An 18584-nucleotide genomic window follows, 5' to 3' on the forward strand; every position below is an offset into this window, starting at 1 on the left:
TTAATAAGCCAAAATGGGAGGTTCAGTATCCCTGTATAAGAAAATCTCTTTGACCAGGTGGGAAGTTAGATAATGTTCATCACTTGTCATTCCCTGGACTGCCTTTAAAAGTTAACAGATTTCTACAAGCACCAGATTGTGTAGATGCCAAGTGCTTCCCGGCAGTTCTAGGAAAGTATCAAAGCCCACACAATAAGCTTTAATGCTGGTGAGGTCCGGGTGTTCTTCAGGTTGAAAAGTCACCAAGGAGTAGTCTGTCAGCTTGCCTAACAAATTTAAAGGATTCTATTACCCTGGCACTGTTACACGGTCCCTTATTTATGCTCTTCTAGTGGGACAAGCAGCTAGAACAGTCAGCTCTAACAGCTGTCCAGCTGCCATACAGTTAATACAGCTGTGGAAAACATATGATTTATTTAAGCCCCTTCCTTTGATGTGAGAGCATGATTCCTAGACCCAGTCATCTTGGGGAGACCATGTCATGCACACACTTCTGTCTGCTCTGGTGATGGCAGGATAACAGAGAGCTGCTGAATTAGATAGGCACAGAAGACAGGGAAACACAATCCACATATGTCTTGACAATATCTGCACACTGACCCCTGCCTTCTATGATGCATATGGGGATTCGTCCACTTGTTGTGAAAGAAAAGAAAATGGTGTCATGCATAAAACAGGGGCAGGCAGAGGCTCCATAAAAGCCGGGGATGCCTTTCTAAAGGAGGCTCCCTTCTGCCTGCAGGCAAGAGAAGATGATTGAGAAACCAAATCATGCACGAATTGCTCCCAGGATCAACACAGATTGTGCCGCCAGTGAAGGCAATCATTGAAGTAGTTCTTCTGCAAGATCGGGGAGCTGGGCCAGACTCTACCTGGAGACTTCCTTCTCTTTCAGGCTAGAAAGCAGGAACAAGGGATGTGTGATAGCCCCCGAGAATAGGGTATTGCTGCTGGACAGAATGCAAGCATATCCTGCAGCCTCACATACCTGATAGGGGCCCTGGTTGCAGCCGCAGTAGCTGCTCTCCATGGTGTAGCTTCTGGGCACTCCCATCTCTCTCCACACCACAACCCGGGCTGTGGAGGCTCGAGACTTCTCCACGAGGAAGCTGCAACTGCTCATTGTGAATGCTGGTGCTAGTTTATCAAGGATTTTGGGAAGAGTCTACAATCAAAAAAAAAAAATCAAATTATGATGAGTTGCAGGTGATTGGGAATATGCATCATAAAAAATAACTTCTTGGAGTTCCTGCCGTAGTTCAGTGAGTTAAAGATCCAGCATTGCCATATCTGTAGCGTAGGTCAAAGCTCCAGTTGGGATTTCATCCCTGGCCCAGGAGCTTTTATATTCTGTGGGTATGGCTGAAAAAATGAAAAAAAAAATTCTTAACATTTATTAAGTATTACCAATATATCAAGCACTTAATGAATGCTGCTACAAATCTTATATAAATTGTAATTAATGGATAGCCATTTAAAAAATCATTTTAATGATGAGGAAACTGAGGCTTAGAAAAGCTAGAAAGAATTAGATTAAATCCAATTACAAAGTGTCTGGAATAAGCTCTGAATGTCAATATGGCCAACTCCAAAGTATATGATCTTTCAACTACATCTTATATCAAGGTGGAACAATGCTGCAACACACCTTCAGCCTCATTCCTTGCTCAGTTGATCCCCACAGAAAGCCGCAGACTTATAGGGACCTGAAATTTAGAGAGTGATTCCATCCAGCCTCACCAGCTATCACTTATCTCAGACATACAGGCCACTGAGGATTCTTGAGCAAAAGTACATAGAAAATTCACATGTTTCCTGAGAAAGTGTAACTGCCAAATGAACTTTTCAGTCTCATCCTACGATCCATTAATCTGAAACTGGACCAACTGTTAAACTTTTAAAACCCATACTGTCTTAATTCATATATACCATCTTTTCCTAGGGGAGAAAAGCATTATGTGAGATCACTTAATCTCCATCACATGGCATCGGTACAGCCTTGCCACTTAGATTGACAGAGAGGGGACTTCTAGTCACTGGACCTTTCCATCTTCCAATGTGATGTCTCATAGTTGATCGATGCCAAGTCTTGGGGAAAGCAGGAACACTGCACTTAGCTCAGAACTTTTGTTCTGAATAAGAAGGGTTCTTTCACTTCAGTGTTGATAGAATCTCCACAAACTAGCACATAATATACAATTATATACATTAGATAACAAACAGCAAAACATCAGGCCTTTGGACAAGGTGTAGAGAGAAGTTAGAGAAGCAGAACACATTGATTAGAATGTAAATTAAGGAATTATTTTTGGAGAAATGCAGCTTTGTTCATTTATAGAACACTGAACCAATTTCTTTATATCTCTGACTCTATTGCCTCCATTTTTAACATAACAATTATATTAATATAATTATATATAATTGCATGTAATTATTAATTATATTATAAAACATAAGAATATATTCATGCAATTATTATTATAATCTACCATGATCTCTAATTTCCTATTAGGCTCCAGACCTACAGCATCATGTTTTAAGGGAAATGAAATGCTAAGGTCACCCTCCCTTGACTTTTTTCAATTGCCTCCTAATTGTGTTCATGTATCTATGCTTGTCCCTCTCAACCTGGGATCCCTCAACCCAAATTTTTCCTTCAAAGTGTTCGTCACAAGCTAAAGTATTGTATGTGTAATTAGCTGTTTATTTCCTATCTTCTCTGCAGCCTAGAAGTTCCATGATGGCAGGTTTCTGTCTTGTTCACAGGAAAATAAATCTCTGCAAACAAAACCATATTGCTATAAGGTACTTCAGAACTATTTACTGAATTTGCTAGTCCAGACCTTTAGAAGGTGGCTTACATAGACATTAATATAATATATACATATATATATGTGTGTGTGCGTGTACACTTTAGGGCAACTAAGGTGATTGAGAACATTTGAATATAGTTTCAATTTATCAGTGTTTTACCTTGTTGCAAAAAAGTTTAATCTGACATCACTTAAATGATCTCTCATTTCTTACTTAAGTGAACCTTGTTTTCTTAGCTAGTACAGCCTCTCTCCAAATGAACACTCGAGTTAATGGCATATATCTTGGAGAGCTCTATAAACTATATCCTTCCACTGGAGCCTGGAGGATGTGAGATTTACAAAGTGCAGTGGGAGTACCCTCTTACACCTCCACAGGGACAGTTTATCCATTCACTAAATAATGGGCTTCAAACGATCTCATTTACAGCAAAGTCCTTATTTCATTTCCTTTTGATTTCCCACAAATGGATCTATGTTAGAGTGAGCAATGAAGATGTTGATAGCTATGATAACTGGGGGTTATTTGTTTGTTATGTGTTATTTTGTAAATGAATAGGAAACTGATTAACTCTACACATGAATTGATCCTTTGGAGCCTTATTTCAATGTTTCCTGGGATCTCCCAGCTTAGGTGGGGAAAGAAGGCTGGGAACATTCAATTCTTCCCCTGAATCTTTATATTGTGCCTTTAAACTTAATTTCAGTTTCCCAAACATTAAGATTATTATAGATATCTTTCCCCAGAATGTGTGTATTTTACATGCATTTACTTATTTAATCATCATGAGTCGTTGCGGGAAGTTTTATTATTATCTATGAAAATTGTTAACTTTCTCTTGGAAAAAAGAGAGCTAAAATTCATGATGATTCTGTGTTTAAGATTGTATAGTACAGATTCTTTCATTTTAGGATATATAATGCATAAAAGATAATTTTATTAAAGTCAGCATAACCTGCCCAGATGAATGTATTGATTGACTAAACTAGTTTCCTGAGTAAGATTTAAGCTTCTTGAGGTTTATCACCAGTACTATGGCTGAGCCTTAGAGTAAATAGGACATTGAGGATAAGCTATTGATTCTGCTCTAATAGCCTTGGGGGAATTCTACAGATCAACAGAATTCATGCTTCTAAAAGACATGCATGAAGAGGGTCAAGAAAAATTTAGGAAATGGGGAAACCATTTCTAGGTGAAATGGGGTTTTAACTTCTTTTAATATTCATTAACACTGTAAATGAAGGTTATTTCACACACAGTAAGTTCCTATAATCAAAATGATAAGGGATTTAGAAAGGGTTGGTACTGTCATAATTGTGATATCATGATGTACAGTAAGAAACATATATTAGTTCTTCGTCCTTATCCTGACACAAGATTCCTAAAACCTTTGAAAATGCCTATGAGATGAGAAAACAGGAGCATCTTTGGTTCTGATAAGGTGGCTCTGAGTGGGCTCCTGAATGGGTCCTGGATCAAGGCTGATGGCCACTTCTCTAGGAAGAAGAGAGGGACTGGAAATGGAGTTTATAAGTGAGCATGCCTAGTGAAGTGAGGAAGCCACCATAAGACCCAAATACTGTGGGTTCTGGGACCTCCAAGGCTGGTGGAACTCCATATACCAGGAGTTGGTGCACCCCACAAACTCCACAGGGACAGAAGTTCAGGACCATCCCAGACTCCATGCTACATTATCTCTTTATCTGGCTGTTCACCTGTACCCTTTATCATACCCTCTAATAAACTGTTAAATTTAAGTGTTTGTTTTGAGTTCTGTGAGCTTTTCCAGCAATAATTGAATCCAACTGGGAGGAGGTTATGGAACCTCTGATTTGTAGCCAAGTCAGACAGAAGTTGTGGGTAACCTAGGAACTTGCTTCTTGCAAATGGCGTCTGAAGTGGGGGTGAGGTGGGAGAGTATCCTAGGACTGAGCCCTTAACCTGAGGGATCTGACAGATCCATCTCCAGGTAGACAGTGTTAGTATTGAGTTGAATTGTAGGACACCGTGAATGTTGCAGAATTGCTTGGGGGAGGGAAAAATCCAAACATTTAGTCTCCAGAAGTGCCAGAAATGAAGTGTTCTGTGTAAAAGTGAAGGAGAACTGTAGGTTTTTCTGATATATTTTTTTTCTCTTTTTCTTATATAAATTTGAAACAAAGGCCTGTTTCTATTTTATGTTTAGATAATTTGGCTTCTTCCACGTCTTCCTAATTTCCAGTAAGCAATACCTTATTAACTTTAACCTGACAAAAAGAAGTCTTTCCTTCTTTACCCTTCCTTAACCTCCTCTTTGATTCAGTATAGGGCGGGGCATAGGTAAACTCGAAGCACTGGAACCCAGAAAAGTAGAATTAGGTTCCGCAAACTGCTGTTCTACTTTTTATAGTATGCCCACGCAGAGGAATGAAGGTGGCCTAAAGCCTTAAATTTGTTCATCCCTTCGTATATATTTAAGAGCCTTTCAAATTCAGTATTGTTTTGTTTTCTTCCATAAATATATAACAGGGACAGTATTTCCTCTATCCTTGCTTTACAGGTGACATAATGGGAGTTCAGAGAGGTGATGTTAATGACTCATAGTCATTCGGGGAATAATTATGAAGCCAGGGATTAAAATGAGGTTTCCTGTCTCCAATCCTAATATCTTATGTGCTGTATTGTATCATGTAGAAAAAAACAAATTCAGAGTGACCAGGCAGGAAGCATTATTCGTCAAAAATGTGGAGAGGTTACACATGCCTTCAACCTGCTTGTACTATAATCCTATAGTTAAAATAATCAAAATGCTTATTTAAGAAAATAATGGTTTGAGCATGTCTCAAAGGCAAGTATATGGACATGAAATATCTGGGGCCATTCCTTCTAATGACTCACCCTGTAGCTGACATCTTCCGAGAGGTCTGATGTGCCCACAGTGGACTCTGCTTGCCACAAGGTCTCCTTGATGCTACAACCATAAAGAAACACATTCTTCTTTTGGGAGTGACCATGGAAATCACAGAACACCTACAAGGGCCAAACAAAGGAGAAACTAAATCTCTTCATTTCTTAAATGCTTAAAATGTCAACTTTCTTTGATAGATACTGTTCATTTAATAAAACCAGGCACAGGGGACCACTGGTGACGTCAGCAGGAGTTCCATTGGTAGGGTTGTCACGGAGGAAGGTAGATTGGAAGGGGCTTGGAACTGAGCAGGATATAAGGAAATATGTCATGTTGTGCTCTTTTGAGAATTTTACTTGTGACAGGGGAGAAGACAGGGTCAAAATAGAAATAGACTTCAAAAAATGTGAGTTTTATATAATTTTGAAAGTCAGTATATAAATGTCCATTTAAAAGTAACAGATTAAATATAAAAAAGTGGAGCTAATAAATCACCATAATTTCTTTTCTGTCAGGTCTGATGTGGTAAAAAATACATAAATAAATAACCATCAAACTCTATGGCTTAGGAAACAAAGGTTTATTTTTCAGCATATCTTCTTTGTTTTAGGATCCAGGCTAAAGACGTGCCAGCTTGGGACATACTAATATTGTGGCAAAGAGAATAAATATCAAAGAGAGAATCATGCTGTAACTCGGAAAGCTTCTATTGAGGCATGACAAATAGCATGCCTGCTCTCATTTCATTGGCCAAAGCAAGTCACATGGTCAATCCTATTGGAAATGGGATGGGAAAGTATATTCCTCCTAAAAGGAGGCTCTGCAAGTCACATGACTGAGGGCAATGACATGAAATTCCATTACAGGGAAAGAGGCTAATAATTGAGAAATATTAAGTAAATCTAAAAAATGACCTTAAATTCTCCCCTTCCCTATATGCATGTCCTTTTGCAATGGATTGTGCTTCACCTACATCAAGAGGTAAAGTATATTTTATCAGCCCTTCCAGCTGGACTCAGCCATGTTACATCTTTTGGCCAATAGCATTAGCAATTATGCTTATAACGTAACTGCCATGGGAAGGAACATAGACTACCTGCTAGATAACCAGAGAAATGATGCAAACTCACCCCCCACCACAAAGTCACTCTCCTCACTCCTATCCATTGACCTAGGTGCTATCAAGCCAACTACTGGACCTGTGAATCAGTCTATCCTAGACCATTGAGATCTAGTCTTAGTCAAGCTGGCTCAGACCAGAATAATCACCCAGTTTACCTAGAAGATTTCCATGAAATACCTTTAGAAATAATGCATAATTTTTGTTTAAGCCACTAAGTTTTGAGGTGGTTTATTATCCAGCAAAAGCTAAGTGCTCCAGTAATTTTTTCTCTTGTTCTAAATATTTGCTTCCCTTCCTCCCACATAAAAAATGCACTTACTTTTTCACCAAAGGAAGACACTCTGAACTGGTCATCTTATCAAAGTATTAGACTCTCAGTTCAAGGTCCCAAGACAGTTTCTATACCTCTCATGGGTCTCCTTCTGATCCATGAACAAAAAAGGCAAGTCATCTTCCTTCTACTAACATACATCCACGGTTGAAAGAGTAAACATCATCCCCAATAAACACTCGTGTTTGAAAGAACATGAATAGGATGAGCAAGGCAGCCTCTTGTCCATAACAATTCTGAAATGGCAGAGGTTTCTATACATTGTGAGCAGGGCCAATTGGTTGATTAGGGCCTAGTTCTGCTCTGGTCAGAAGATCTCTGTGCATTTTTTTTTTCCTCTGTAAATCTATGCTCTGTCCTTGAGAAGTGTTTATTTTTCCATTATCTGACTTGGCCACTTATGAAAAGGGCATTGGAGAATAAGGCCCCTTTTGATGCAAAGCAGCTATCTTTTCTGATTCCTGATGTAAAAGTTTGGGAACCTATTGATTATTTTGGTGTCAAAAAGTTACAGTTTCTTTGAATCAAAGTACTGGAAAAGCACTAGAAATGAAACATATGAAGGTAAGATCTTTTCTCTCCTTTGTTTTCAATTTCTCTTAAATGTAACTGAGGGTCTAAAGTAAAATAGAGGAGGAGGAGGACAAGATGGCGGAGGAGTAGGGGGACACGCTCGCCCTCTCCCACAAACACAACAAAAAAAGCACATCTACAGAAGAAATGACTCGCACAGAACAACAACCAATCGCTGGCAGAGGAACCTAAACTCCAATAACGGCAAGAAGTTCGTGACATTATTGGGCAGAACGGGAGAAAAGAGGAGAGTGAGAGAAGGTGAATCCGAGCGGGACGGGCGCTCCCGAAAGGGAACTGCGGAGGAGAAAGGGATCCCGCACCCTGGAAAGTCTCCTACCGGGGGAAAGATCAAACGAACCGGAGGAATCTCCAGATGCAGAGAAGAGTGTAGCAGTAAGTCGGAGTACGGAAAAACGATCAAGAACCCAACGGACCATCTGAACTACGGGCACAGTCACCAAAAATTGAGACGCCTGGGTGGGGGCTGGGCACCGAATCCTCGGCTCCAGAGGTTAGTCCCCGGGAAAGGGCCGGGGGACGCCTGGGTGGGGGCTGGGCACCGAGACCTCGCCTCCGAAGGTTAGTCCCCAAGAAAGGGCCGGGGGGCGCCGCCTGGGTGGGGGCTGGGCACCGAGACCTCGGCTCCAGAGATTAGTCCCCGGGCTAGGGGGGCGGGGAAGAGCGGAAACTGCTTGGGAGGTCTCTAAACCATTTGACGGGGCAGAGACTGCCTGAGAGACTAGAAAACAAAGCTGTCGCAGAGGAAGGGAGCAATACTCTAGGGGCGGGGAAGTGGAAAGCCGCCTCAGAGGGAACCTGGGAGAAGAGCCTGGTCTGCGCCCGTGCTGGGGAGGGGAGAGAAGAAGGGGTGGGTCCCCATAGAATACCCCCCACGCCACAGCAAGCTTACAGGCCCGCTAGCTAGCAGAAAGCTGTGCTTCCCAGTGCATTCCCTCCCCCCACCCCCGCCACCCCCTACGCTCTCGCCGAACCTGGGGCTGCCTGCCATCCAGGAGGGCTGGCCTCAACAATTGCCTGAAGCCTACCACCGCAGGGGCTCTCCCTGCACAGGCCTGCTTGCCCTTTGGAGGGGCTACACTTCCACAGAGCAGCACCAAACACCACCAGCCCCCTAGAAAAGGCCTGCAGCCCAGAAAAGCTAGAACAAGCCTAGCCAGGCCGTGAATAGATCGGCCTAATTCTCCGACGGTTTTTCTGAGACGGGCTCCCCCGGGGAGGAGCCTCTTGAGTCTCCAAGGGCCTTGCTACACGCCCAAGACCCCAGGGGGTGCTAAGACCTAGGGGACCAGCTGCATAGGACTGCCAGCTCCAGGCAGGACCCCCTGCAGCCCAGAAAAGCTGCAACAAGCCTGGCCGAATTGGGAAAAGATCTCAGACGGTCTTTCTGAGTCGGGCTGTCCTGGGGAGGAGCCTCTTGAGCCTCCAAGGGCCCTGCTACCCGCCCAAGACCCCAGGGGGTGCTGAGACCTAGTGGACCAGCTGCATAGGACTGCCAGCTCCAGGCAGGACCCCCTGCAGCCCAAAAAAGCTGCAACAAGCCTGGCCGAATTGGGAAAAGATCTCAGACGGTCTTTCTGAGTCGGGCTGTTCTGGGGAGGAGCCTCTTGAGTCTCCAAAGGCCCTGCTACTCGCCCAAGACCCCAAGGGGTGCTGAGACCTAGTGGACCAGCTGCATAGGACTGCCAGCTCCAGGCAGGACCCCCTGCAGCCCAGAAAAGCTGCAACAAGCCTGGCGGAATCGGGAAAAGATCTCAGACGGTCTTTCTGAATCGGGCTGCCCTGGGGAGGAACCTCTTGAGTCTCCAAGGGCCCTGCTACCCGCCCAAGACCCCAGGGGGTGCTGAGAACCAAGTGAAATCTGCTACCATCGTGGGGTGGACCTCCCAGTCCTGTCTGCCCTCAGGAAGTCCTCCTTTGCTTCAAAGAAACACTGTTAGTCCCATCAACACTCCAGAAAAGCCACACTGCCTCAAAAAAAAGATTGACCAACAACGACAGCCCTCAGGAAATATTCCACGGCAGTGACAAGGCAAACACTACCCGATAACGGAGAGTACAACTCCCTCAGGAGAAAGAAGACAACAAGCAAGATGAAGAAGCTGAGAAACCACCCCCAGTCAAACCAACAGGAGAACTCACCTAAAACAGTCAACAATGAAACTGATCTCTGCAGTCTGACAGACCTGGAGTTCAAAAGAGAAATAGTGAAAATACTGAAGGAATTAAGAGAAGATATGAACAGCAATGCAGATACCCTCAGAAAGGAGCTAGAAAATATAAGGAGGAGCCAAGAAAAACTAGAACATTCATTTGCAGAGATGCAAACTGAACTAGGGGCAGTAAAAACCAGAATGAATAATGCAGAAGAACGAATCAGTGATATGGAAGATAGAATAATGGAAATCACTCAATCTGGTCAACAGACAGAAAACCGAATCAAAAAACTGGAAAGCAATATAAGAGACCTATGGGATAATATAAAACGAGCCAATCTACGCATAATAGGAATTCCAGAAGGAGTAGAAAAAGATAAGGGAATGGAAAATATATTTGAAGAAATTATCGCTGGAAACTTCCCAAATCTAAAGGATACTGGATTCAAGATACAAGAAGCACAGAGGGCCCCAAACAAACTGAACCCAAACAGACCCACACCAAGACACATCATAATAAAAATGGCAAAAGTTAGGGATAAAGAGAGGATCCTAAAGGCAGCAAGAGAAAAACAGAATGTTACCTACAAGGGAACCCCCATAAGAATATCAGCTGATTTCTCTACAGAAACACTACAGGCCAGGAGGGAATGGCAAGAGATATTTAAAGTGCTCAAAGGAAAAAATATGCAACCTAGAATACTTTATCCAGCAAGAATATCATTTAAAATAGAAGGGGAAATAAAAATTTTTCCCAACAAACAAAAACTTAAAGAATACAGCAACACAAAACCCAGGTTAAAGGAAATATTGAAAGGGCTTCTCTAAACCAAAAGAAAGGAAGGAAAGGGAAGAAAAAAGAAAAGAAAAAAAAAAAAAAAAGAAGAAGAAGAAGAGGAAGAACTAGGACAGAGGAAGATACAATCAGAGAGCAGTCATTCAAATAAGCCAGCATACAGATTTAATCATGAACATGCTTCAAACAAAATAAAATTAAAAAGAAAAAAATAAAAGAGTCATCAAAACCATAAAATGTGGGCAAGGGATGTTAGGAGGTAAATAATCCTTTTTGTTTGTATGTATGTCTCTCTTCTTAATTTTAATATAATAATGAAGTGTTTGAACTTACAGGACCATCAGGCTAAAACACACAATTATGGGAAGGGGTTAGCATACTTAAAAAACAGGGCAACCACAAGCCAAAACCAAATATTGCATTTGCAAAAAATGAAAAAAAAATACACTCAAGCAGATAATAACAGGAGACCATCCAACCAAAAAAAAAAAAAAAAAAAAAAAAAAAAAAAAAAAAAAAAGAAAGGAAGAATGGAGAACCATAGAATCAACTGGAACACGAGGATCAAATGGCAATAAATAATCATCTATCAATTATCACCTTAAATGTCAATGGACTGAATGCCCCAATCAAAAGACACAGAATGGCTGAGTGGATAAAACGGCAAAAACCTTCAATATGCTGCCTACAAGAAACTCACCTTAGGACAAAAGATACATATAGATTGAAAGTGAAAGGCTGGGGAAAAGTATTTCATGCCAATAGACATGACAGAAAAGCAGGAGTTGCAACGCTCATATCAGACAAAATAGACTTTAAAACAAAAGACATAAAGAAAGACAAAGAAGGACACTATTTAATGATTAAGGGATCCATCCAAGGAGAGGATGTTACTATCATCAACATATATGCCCCAAACATAGGAGCACCCAGATACATACAACAAATATTAACAGACATAAAGGGAGATATTGATGAGAATACAATCATAGTAGGAGACCTAAATACCCCCCTCACATCAATGGACAGATCCTCTAGACAGAAAACCAATAAAGCAACAGAGATCCTAAAGGAAACAATAGAAAAGTTAGACTTAATTGATATCTTCAGGACACTACATCCAAAAAAATCAGAATACACATTCTTCTCAAATGCTCATGGAACATTCTCAAGAATCGACCACATATTGGGACATAAAGCGAATCTCAATAAATTTAGGAGCATAGAAATTATCTCAAGTATCTTCTCTGACCACAATGCCATGAAATTAGAAATCAACCATGGGAAAAGGAAAGAGAAAAAACCTACTCCATGGAGACTAAACAACATGCTACTAAAAAACCAATGGGTCAATGAGGAAATCAAGAAGGAAATTAAAAACTATCTTGAAACAAATGATAATGAAGACACAACCTCTCAAAATCTATGGGATGCTGCGAAAGCAGTGCTCAGAGGGAAATTTATAGCAATACAGGCCTTTCTCAAAAAAGAAGAAAGATCCCAAATTGACAACTTAACCCTCCACCTAAATGAATTAGAAAAAGAAGAACAAAGAAGTCCTAAAGTCAGCAGAAGGAAGGAAATTGTAAAGATCAAAGAAGAAATCAATAAAATAGAGACTCAAAAAACAATAGAGAAAATTAATAAAACCAAGAGCTGGTTCTTTGAAAAGGTGAACAAAATTGATAAACCCCTGGCCAGACTCACTAAAAAGAGGAGAGAAAGAACCCAAATCACCAAAATTATAAATGAAAAAGGAGAAATCACAACGGATACAGCAGAAATACAAAAAACCATAAGAGAATACTATGAACAACTATATGGCAATAAGTTTGACAATCTGGAAGAAATGGACAATTTTCTAGAATCTTACAGCCTGCCAAAACTGAATCAAGCAGAAACAGACCAACTGAACAGACCAATCACCAGAAATGAAATTGAAGAGGTCATAAAATCACTCCCTACAAATAAAAGCCCAGGACCAGATGGCTTCACAGGTGAATTCTATCAAACATATAAAGAGGAATTGGTGCCCATCCTCCTTAAACTCTTTCAAAAGGTTGAAGAAGAAGGAATACTCCCAAAGACATTCTATGAGGCCACCATCACCCTCATTCCAAAACCAGGCAGAGATACCACCAAAAAAGAAAACTATCGCCCAATATCATTGATGAATATAGATGCAAAAATTCTCAACAAAATCTTAGCCAACCGAATCCAACAACATATCAAAAAAATTATACACCATGACCAGGTTGGGTTCATCCCAGGTTCACAAGGATGGTTCAACATACGCAAATCAATCAACATCATACACCACATTAACAAAAAAAAGGTCAAAAATCATATGATCATCTCAATAGATGCAGAAAAAGCATTTGACAAAGTTCAACATCCATTCATGATCAAGACCCTCGCCAAAGTGGGTATAGAGGGAACATTCCTGAATATAATCAAAGCCATTTATGATAAACCCACAGCAAATATAATCCTCAATGGGGAAAAACTGAAAGCCTTCTCACTCAAATCTGGAACAAGACAGGGATGCCCACTCTCACCACTGCTCTTCAACATCGTTTTGGAAGTCTTAGCCACAGCAATTAGACAAACAAAAGAAATCAAAGGCATCCATATAGGAAGAGAAGAGATCAAACTGTCACTGTATGCAGATGACATGATTCTATACCTAGAAAACCCTAAGGACTCAACCCCAAAACTCCTTGAACTGATTAATAAATTCAGCAAAGTGGCAGGATATAAGATTAACATTCAGAAGTCAGTTGCATTTCTGTATACCAGCAATGAAGCATTAGAAAAGGAATACAAAAATACGATACCTTTTAAAATTGTACCTCACAAAATCAAATACCTCGGAATACACCTAACCAAAGAGGTAAAGGACCTATATGCCGAGAACTATAAAACCTTAATCAAAGAAATCAAAGAAGATGTAAAAAAATGGAAAGATATTCCATGTTCCTGGATTGGAAAAATCAATATTGTGAAAATGGCCATCCTACCCAAAGCAATCTACAGATTCAATGCAATCCCTATCAAATTACCCATGACATTTTTCACAGAACTAGAACAAACAATCCAAACATTTATATGGAACCACAAAAGACCGAGAATCGCCAAAGCAATCCTGAGAAACAAAAACCAAGCAGGAGGCATCACTCTCCCAGACTTCAAGAAATACTACAAAGCCACAGTCATCAAAACAGTGTGGTACTGGTATCAAAACAGACAGACAGACCAATGGAACAGAATAGAGAATCTGGAAATTAACCCTGACACCTATGGTCAATTAATCTTTGACAAGGGAGGCAAGAACATCAAATGGGAAAAGGAAAGTCTATTCAGCAAGTATTGCTGGGAAACCTGGACAGCTGTATGCAAAGCAATGAAACTAGAACACACCCTCACACCATGCACAAAAATAAACTCCAAATGGCTGAAAGACTTAAATATACGACAGGACACCATCAAACTCCTAGAAGAAAACATAGGCAAAACACTCTCTGACATCAACATCATGAATATTTTCTCAGGTCAGTCTCCCAAAGCAATAGAAATTAGAGCAAAAATAAACCCATGGGACCTCATCAAACTGAAAAGCTTTTGCACAGCAAAGGAAACCCAAAAGAAAACAAAAAGACAACTTACAGAATGGGAGAAAATAGTTTCAAATGATGCAACTGACAAGGGCTTAATCTCTAGAATATACAAGCAACTTATACAACTCAACAGCAAAAAAACCAATCAATCAATGGAAAAATGGGCAAAAGACCTGAATAGACATTTCTCCAAGGAAGATATACAGATGGCCAACAAACACATGAAAAAATGCTCAACATCGCTGATTATAAGAGAAATGCAAATCAAAACTACCATGAGATACCACCTCACACCAGTCAGAATGGCCATCATTAATAAATCCACAAATAACAAGTGCTGGAGGGGCTGTGGAGAAAAGGGAACCCTCCTGCACTGTTGGTGGGAATGTAAACTGGTACAGCCACTATGGAGAACAGTTTGGAGATACCTTAGAAATCTATACATAGAACTTCCATATGACCCTGCAATCCCACTCTTGGGCATCTATCCGGACAAAGCTCTACTTAAAAGAGACACATGCACCCGCATGTTCATTGCAGCACTATTCACAATAGCCAGGACATGGAAACAATCCAAATGTCCATCGACAGAGGATTGGATTCGGAAGATGTGGTATATATACACGATGGAATACTACTCAGCCATAAAAAAGGATGACATCATGCCATTTGCAGCAACATGGATGGAACTAGAGAATCTCATACTGAGTGAAATGAGCCAGAAAGACAAAGACAAATACCATATGACATCACTTATAACTGGAATCTAATATCCAGCACAAATGAACATCTCCTCAGAAAAGAAAATCAATCATGGACTTGGAGAAGAGACTTGTGGTTGCCTGATGGGAGGGGGAGGGAGTGGGAGGGATCGGGAGCTTGGGCTTATCAGACACAACTTAGAATAGATTTACAAGGAGATCCCGCTGAATAGCATTGAGAACTATGTCTAGATACTCATGTTGCAACAGAAGAAATGGTGGGGGAAAACTGTAATTGTAATGTATACATGTAAGGATAACCTGACCCCCTTGCTGTACAGTGGGAAAATAAAATTAAAAAAAAAAAAAAAAAAAAAAAAAAAAAAAATAAAGTAAAATAGAGGCAGTGTAGTATATGTTTACAGCATATGTAAAATCAAATAGTCCACAATGATAGCAGAAAGTTTGGTAGAAAGAATTGTGAATATTCTGTTGTAAGGTAATTATACTACACATGGAGCAGCATAATATTATCTGAAGGTAGATTGTAATTAATTAAATACAGATACTGTAAATGATAAGGCTTAAAAGAAATTTAAGGAGTATAAATAATATTCACTCATGGATACAAAAATACTCAATTAGCACAAGAAAAATCAGAAAAATTTAGAAAATCAGAAGTAGAAAATAGATGAAACAAGTAAACAGAGAAGATGGTAGATCTCAAATCACATGTATCAACAATCTCATTAAATTTAAATGGTCAAAACACACTAATTAAAAGATTAAGACTGTAAGATTAGATAAATAAGCAAACTACTGACCAAATCTCATCGTTGGTCTCTCTGAGGTCTCTTACAAAGTTAAACATACACTTATTTTATAATCAGTCTCCCTCTTTGGTATTTACCCAAGAGGAATGAAAATGTATGTTCACATTAAAAACCTTTATGTAAATGATTATAGCAGCCTCACTCATAGCCACTAAAATCTTCAAAAACCACTAACCCAGATCTCTCTCAACCAGGGGGTGTATAAACAAAACTGCAACATATTCTAATAATGGAATACTACTTAGCAAATCAAAGTAGGAAGAAAGCAAGGATTCACAAGGCAACTTGGATAAACTGTACATACATTTTGCTAAGTGAAAGAATACAGAACAAAAAAAATTACATATTGTATATTTTCATTTATATGACATTATGGAAAAGGGGAACTATAGTATGGAAAGAAGATTGTTAGGAGTAGGAAATGGGGGAAGAGGTTAGCCTCAAAGATGTAGCACAGGGAATGTTTGGGATGATGGACCCATACTATATCATAACTGTGGTGGTAAACACACATAACTCCAAGCATTTGTCAAAACTCACACAACTGCATACTATAAAGGCTGAATTTTACTGGATATAAATTTTCAAAAAATTAACTAGGATGCTGGAGCAGGGAAAATCTAAAATGAAATAGAAACTATAACAAATGAACCTATCTGCATTACAAATTAATAAAACAATCATATAAAAAGGGTAGAGTAGAAAAGAACTAACCTAAGCTATTTTGGAAAATATTTTCCAAATAGCATTGTAAGAATAAAGACAAAAAATCTGTACACAAACACTGTGGTCTTATTGATAATTTATTACAGGAGTATGAATTCTTAATATTGAAACTACACTACATGTACCCCAGAGATGAACAAATAAGAGTAAAAATTATATATTATGAGAACCAGTGCTCTTATTGTTATAGAAAGAAGTTATAGACAGTGGTACTATGAGGATTAGAATAAACCCTCTGGCAGTGGATTTAAATTAGAGGTATCACTAAGAACCCTTGGTTTTTTAAATTTATCTCCAGATAGATAAATACAGAAATAAAAACTAATGTGTTAACACATGAGCTAATATCTATATATATTAAATATGACATATATATTAAATGTGAGTTTATATATATATATATATTAAAGTCCTGGTCTTTGAGAAGGTCTTGAAATGAATTCACCTCAGTAATAATGAGCACACCTAGTGCCCAGATCTTGGTTTTTAATACCACTCTCTAATAAAAGGAACCAGGAAAAGAAAAAATTATTTTGGCACAAATAATCAATTTGCCCCAGGGCTGAAGCAAAAAAAAAAAAAATTATAAGAATCACACATCTTGTGATACCAAAAAAGGAAGAAATATTTCAAAGGGAAGGGCACACAAGCCAAGGCAAAAGCACTCCAAATGATAAAATGTGAATAATTTGATCAATAGAATAGATTATGGTAGGAAATAATTATAGCCCACAGAATAAAACTAGTACCTATGAGTCCATACTGACATAAAAAACTCATTGAATACATACACACATACATGCATACACACATACATATATACAAACATACATACATACATACAGGCAAAGGGACAAGTCTTCCTTACAGACAAATTCCAATTAATAAATATAAAAGGAGTAAAATAAATAGAAAATCACCACTAGAATATCTCTGTAATAATGGGCAAGATTCATTGATGGAAGCTAAAACTAGTAGGAAAAATGTTTAGAGAAAAAAGATTATTTGCATAGTGTCAAAGTTATCTCCTCCAAGATGTTATTAGTCGCAAAGGGAAATGCAATAACTTTATGATGAAGATACCTGGCATACACTACCATACCCAAGTGATCAGGGTAAAAATTACCAATAATAGATACACTCACAATAAAGTCATATGAATACAAGCAAAAAAATAACCAATACACTTCAAAGATTTTGATGTCATAAAAGACAGGAAAGTCAGAGGGGATCTCACAGACAAGATGAAGGAAACATAAAATGTAAATATAGTAGGGATTCTGGATTAGATCTTGAAACAAACAAAAAACATTGGTGCAAAAACTAGTGAAATTCATATAAAGTCTGTAGTTTTATTAACAGCATTGTTTAAACATTAGTTTTCAGTTTTGTGAATTGTAACAAGATTGTGCAAAACTTTAGCATTGGGGAAACTGGATGAAGCGTATATGCATACTCTCTATGCTATTTTTGGAAATTTTCTATAAGTCTAAAGTTGTTTCAAAATAAAAAAAGGAAAAAATACTCATCATAACATTTAGTTAAAATCTGGAATACAATATTCGGTTGTTTCAACATTCAAAAATAATTCAGTACATTTACAAGATAAAGAACTAATAGATTCCTAAAACATTGATAAACTTCAATAATAAACAATTTCGTAGCATCTATGAACAGAAGGGATTTCCTTAACTTAGATAAATACTAAAGGATTAAAAAATAATAAACAATCTCTTAGCATCTATGAACAGAAGGGATTTCATTAACCTAAATAAATACTAACTACAAAATAGCCAGTAGTACAATATTTGATGCAATATCGCACTTTCTCCATGAAGGCAACACAAGACCTAGTGCTGAGTATCATCAATTGCACTTGATGACACAATTTAGAAAAAACAAAACAAAACAAAAAAAAAAAAAACAGAGGAAAAAAAGAAAGTATAAGATTTGAAAGAAGTAAATAAAATTTTCTTTATTTTCCCACATAAACATCGTAAAATGTA

General features: G+C 38.8%; 1 protein-coding gene across 1 annotated transcript in view; it reads right to left on the bottom strand.

Moving 5' to 3' along the window:
• AGBL1 (ATP/GTP binding protein like 1) overlaps nucleotides 1–18584 on the bottom strand; it is an 809164-nt gene that overhangs the window by 313161 nt on the left and 477419 nt on the right. The window contains 2 exon segments of the mRNA XM_021062610.1: nucleotides 989–1165; nucleotides 5692–5823. Coding sequence (XP_020918269.1) covers nucleotides 989–1165; nucleotides 5692–5823 — 309 coding nt within the window.

The sequence above is a fragment of the Sus scrofa genome, chromosome 1 (assembly GCF_000003025.6).
Source record: "Sus scrofa isolate TJ Tabasco breed Duroc chromosome 1, Sscrofa11.1, whole genome shotgun sequence".
NCBI classification, from domain to species: Eukaryota; Metazoa; Chordata; class Mammalia; order Artiodactyla; family Suidae; genus Sus; species Sus scrofa.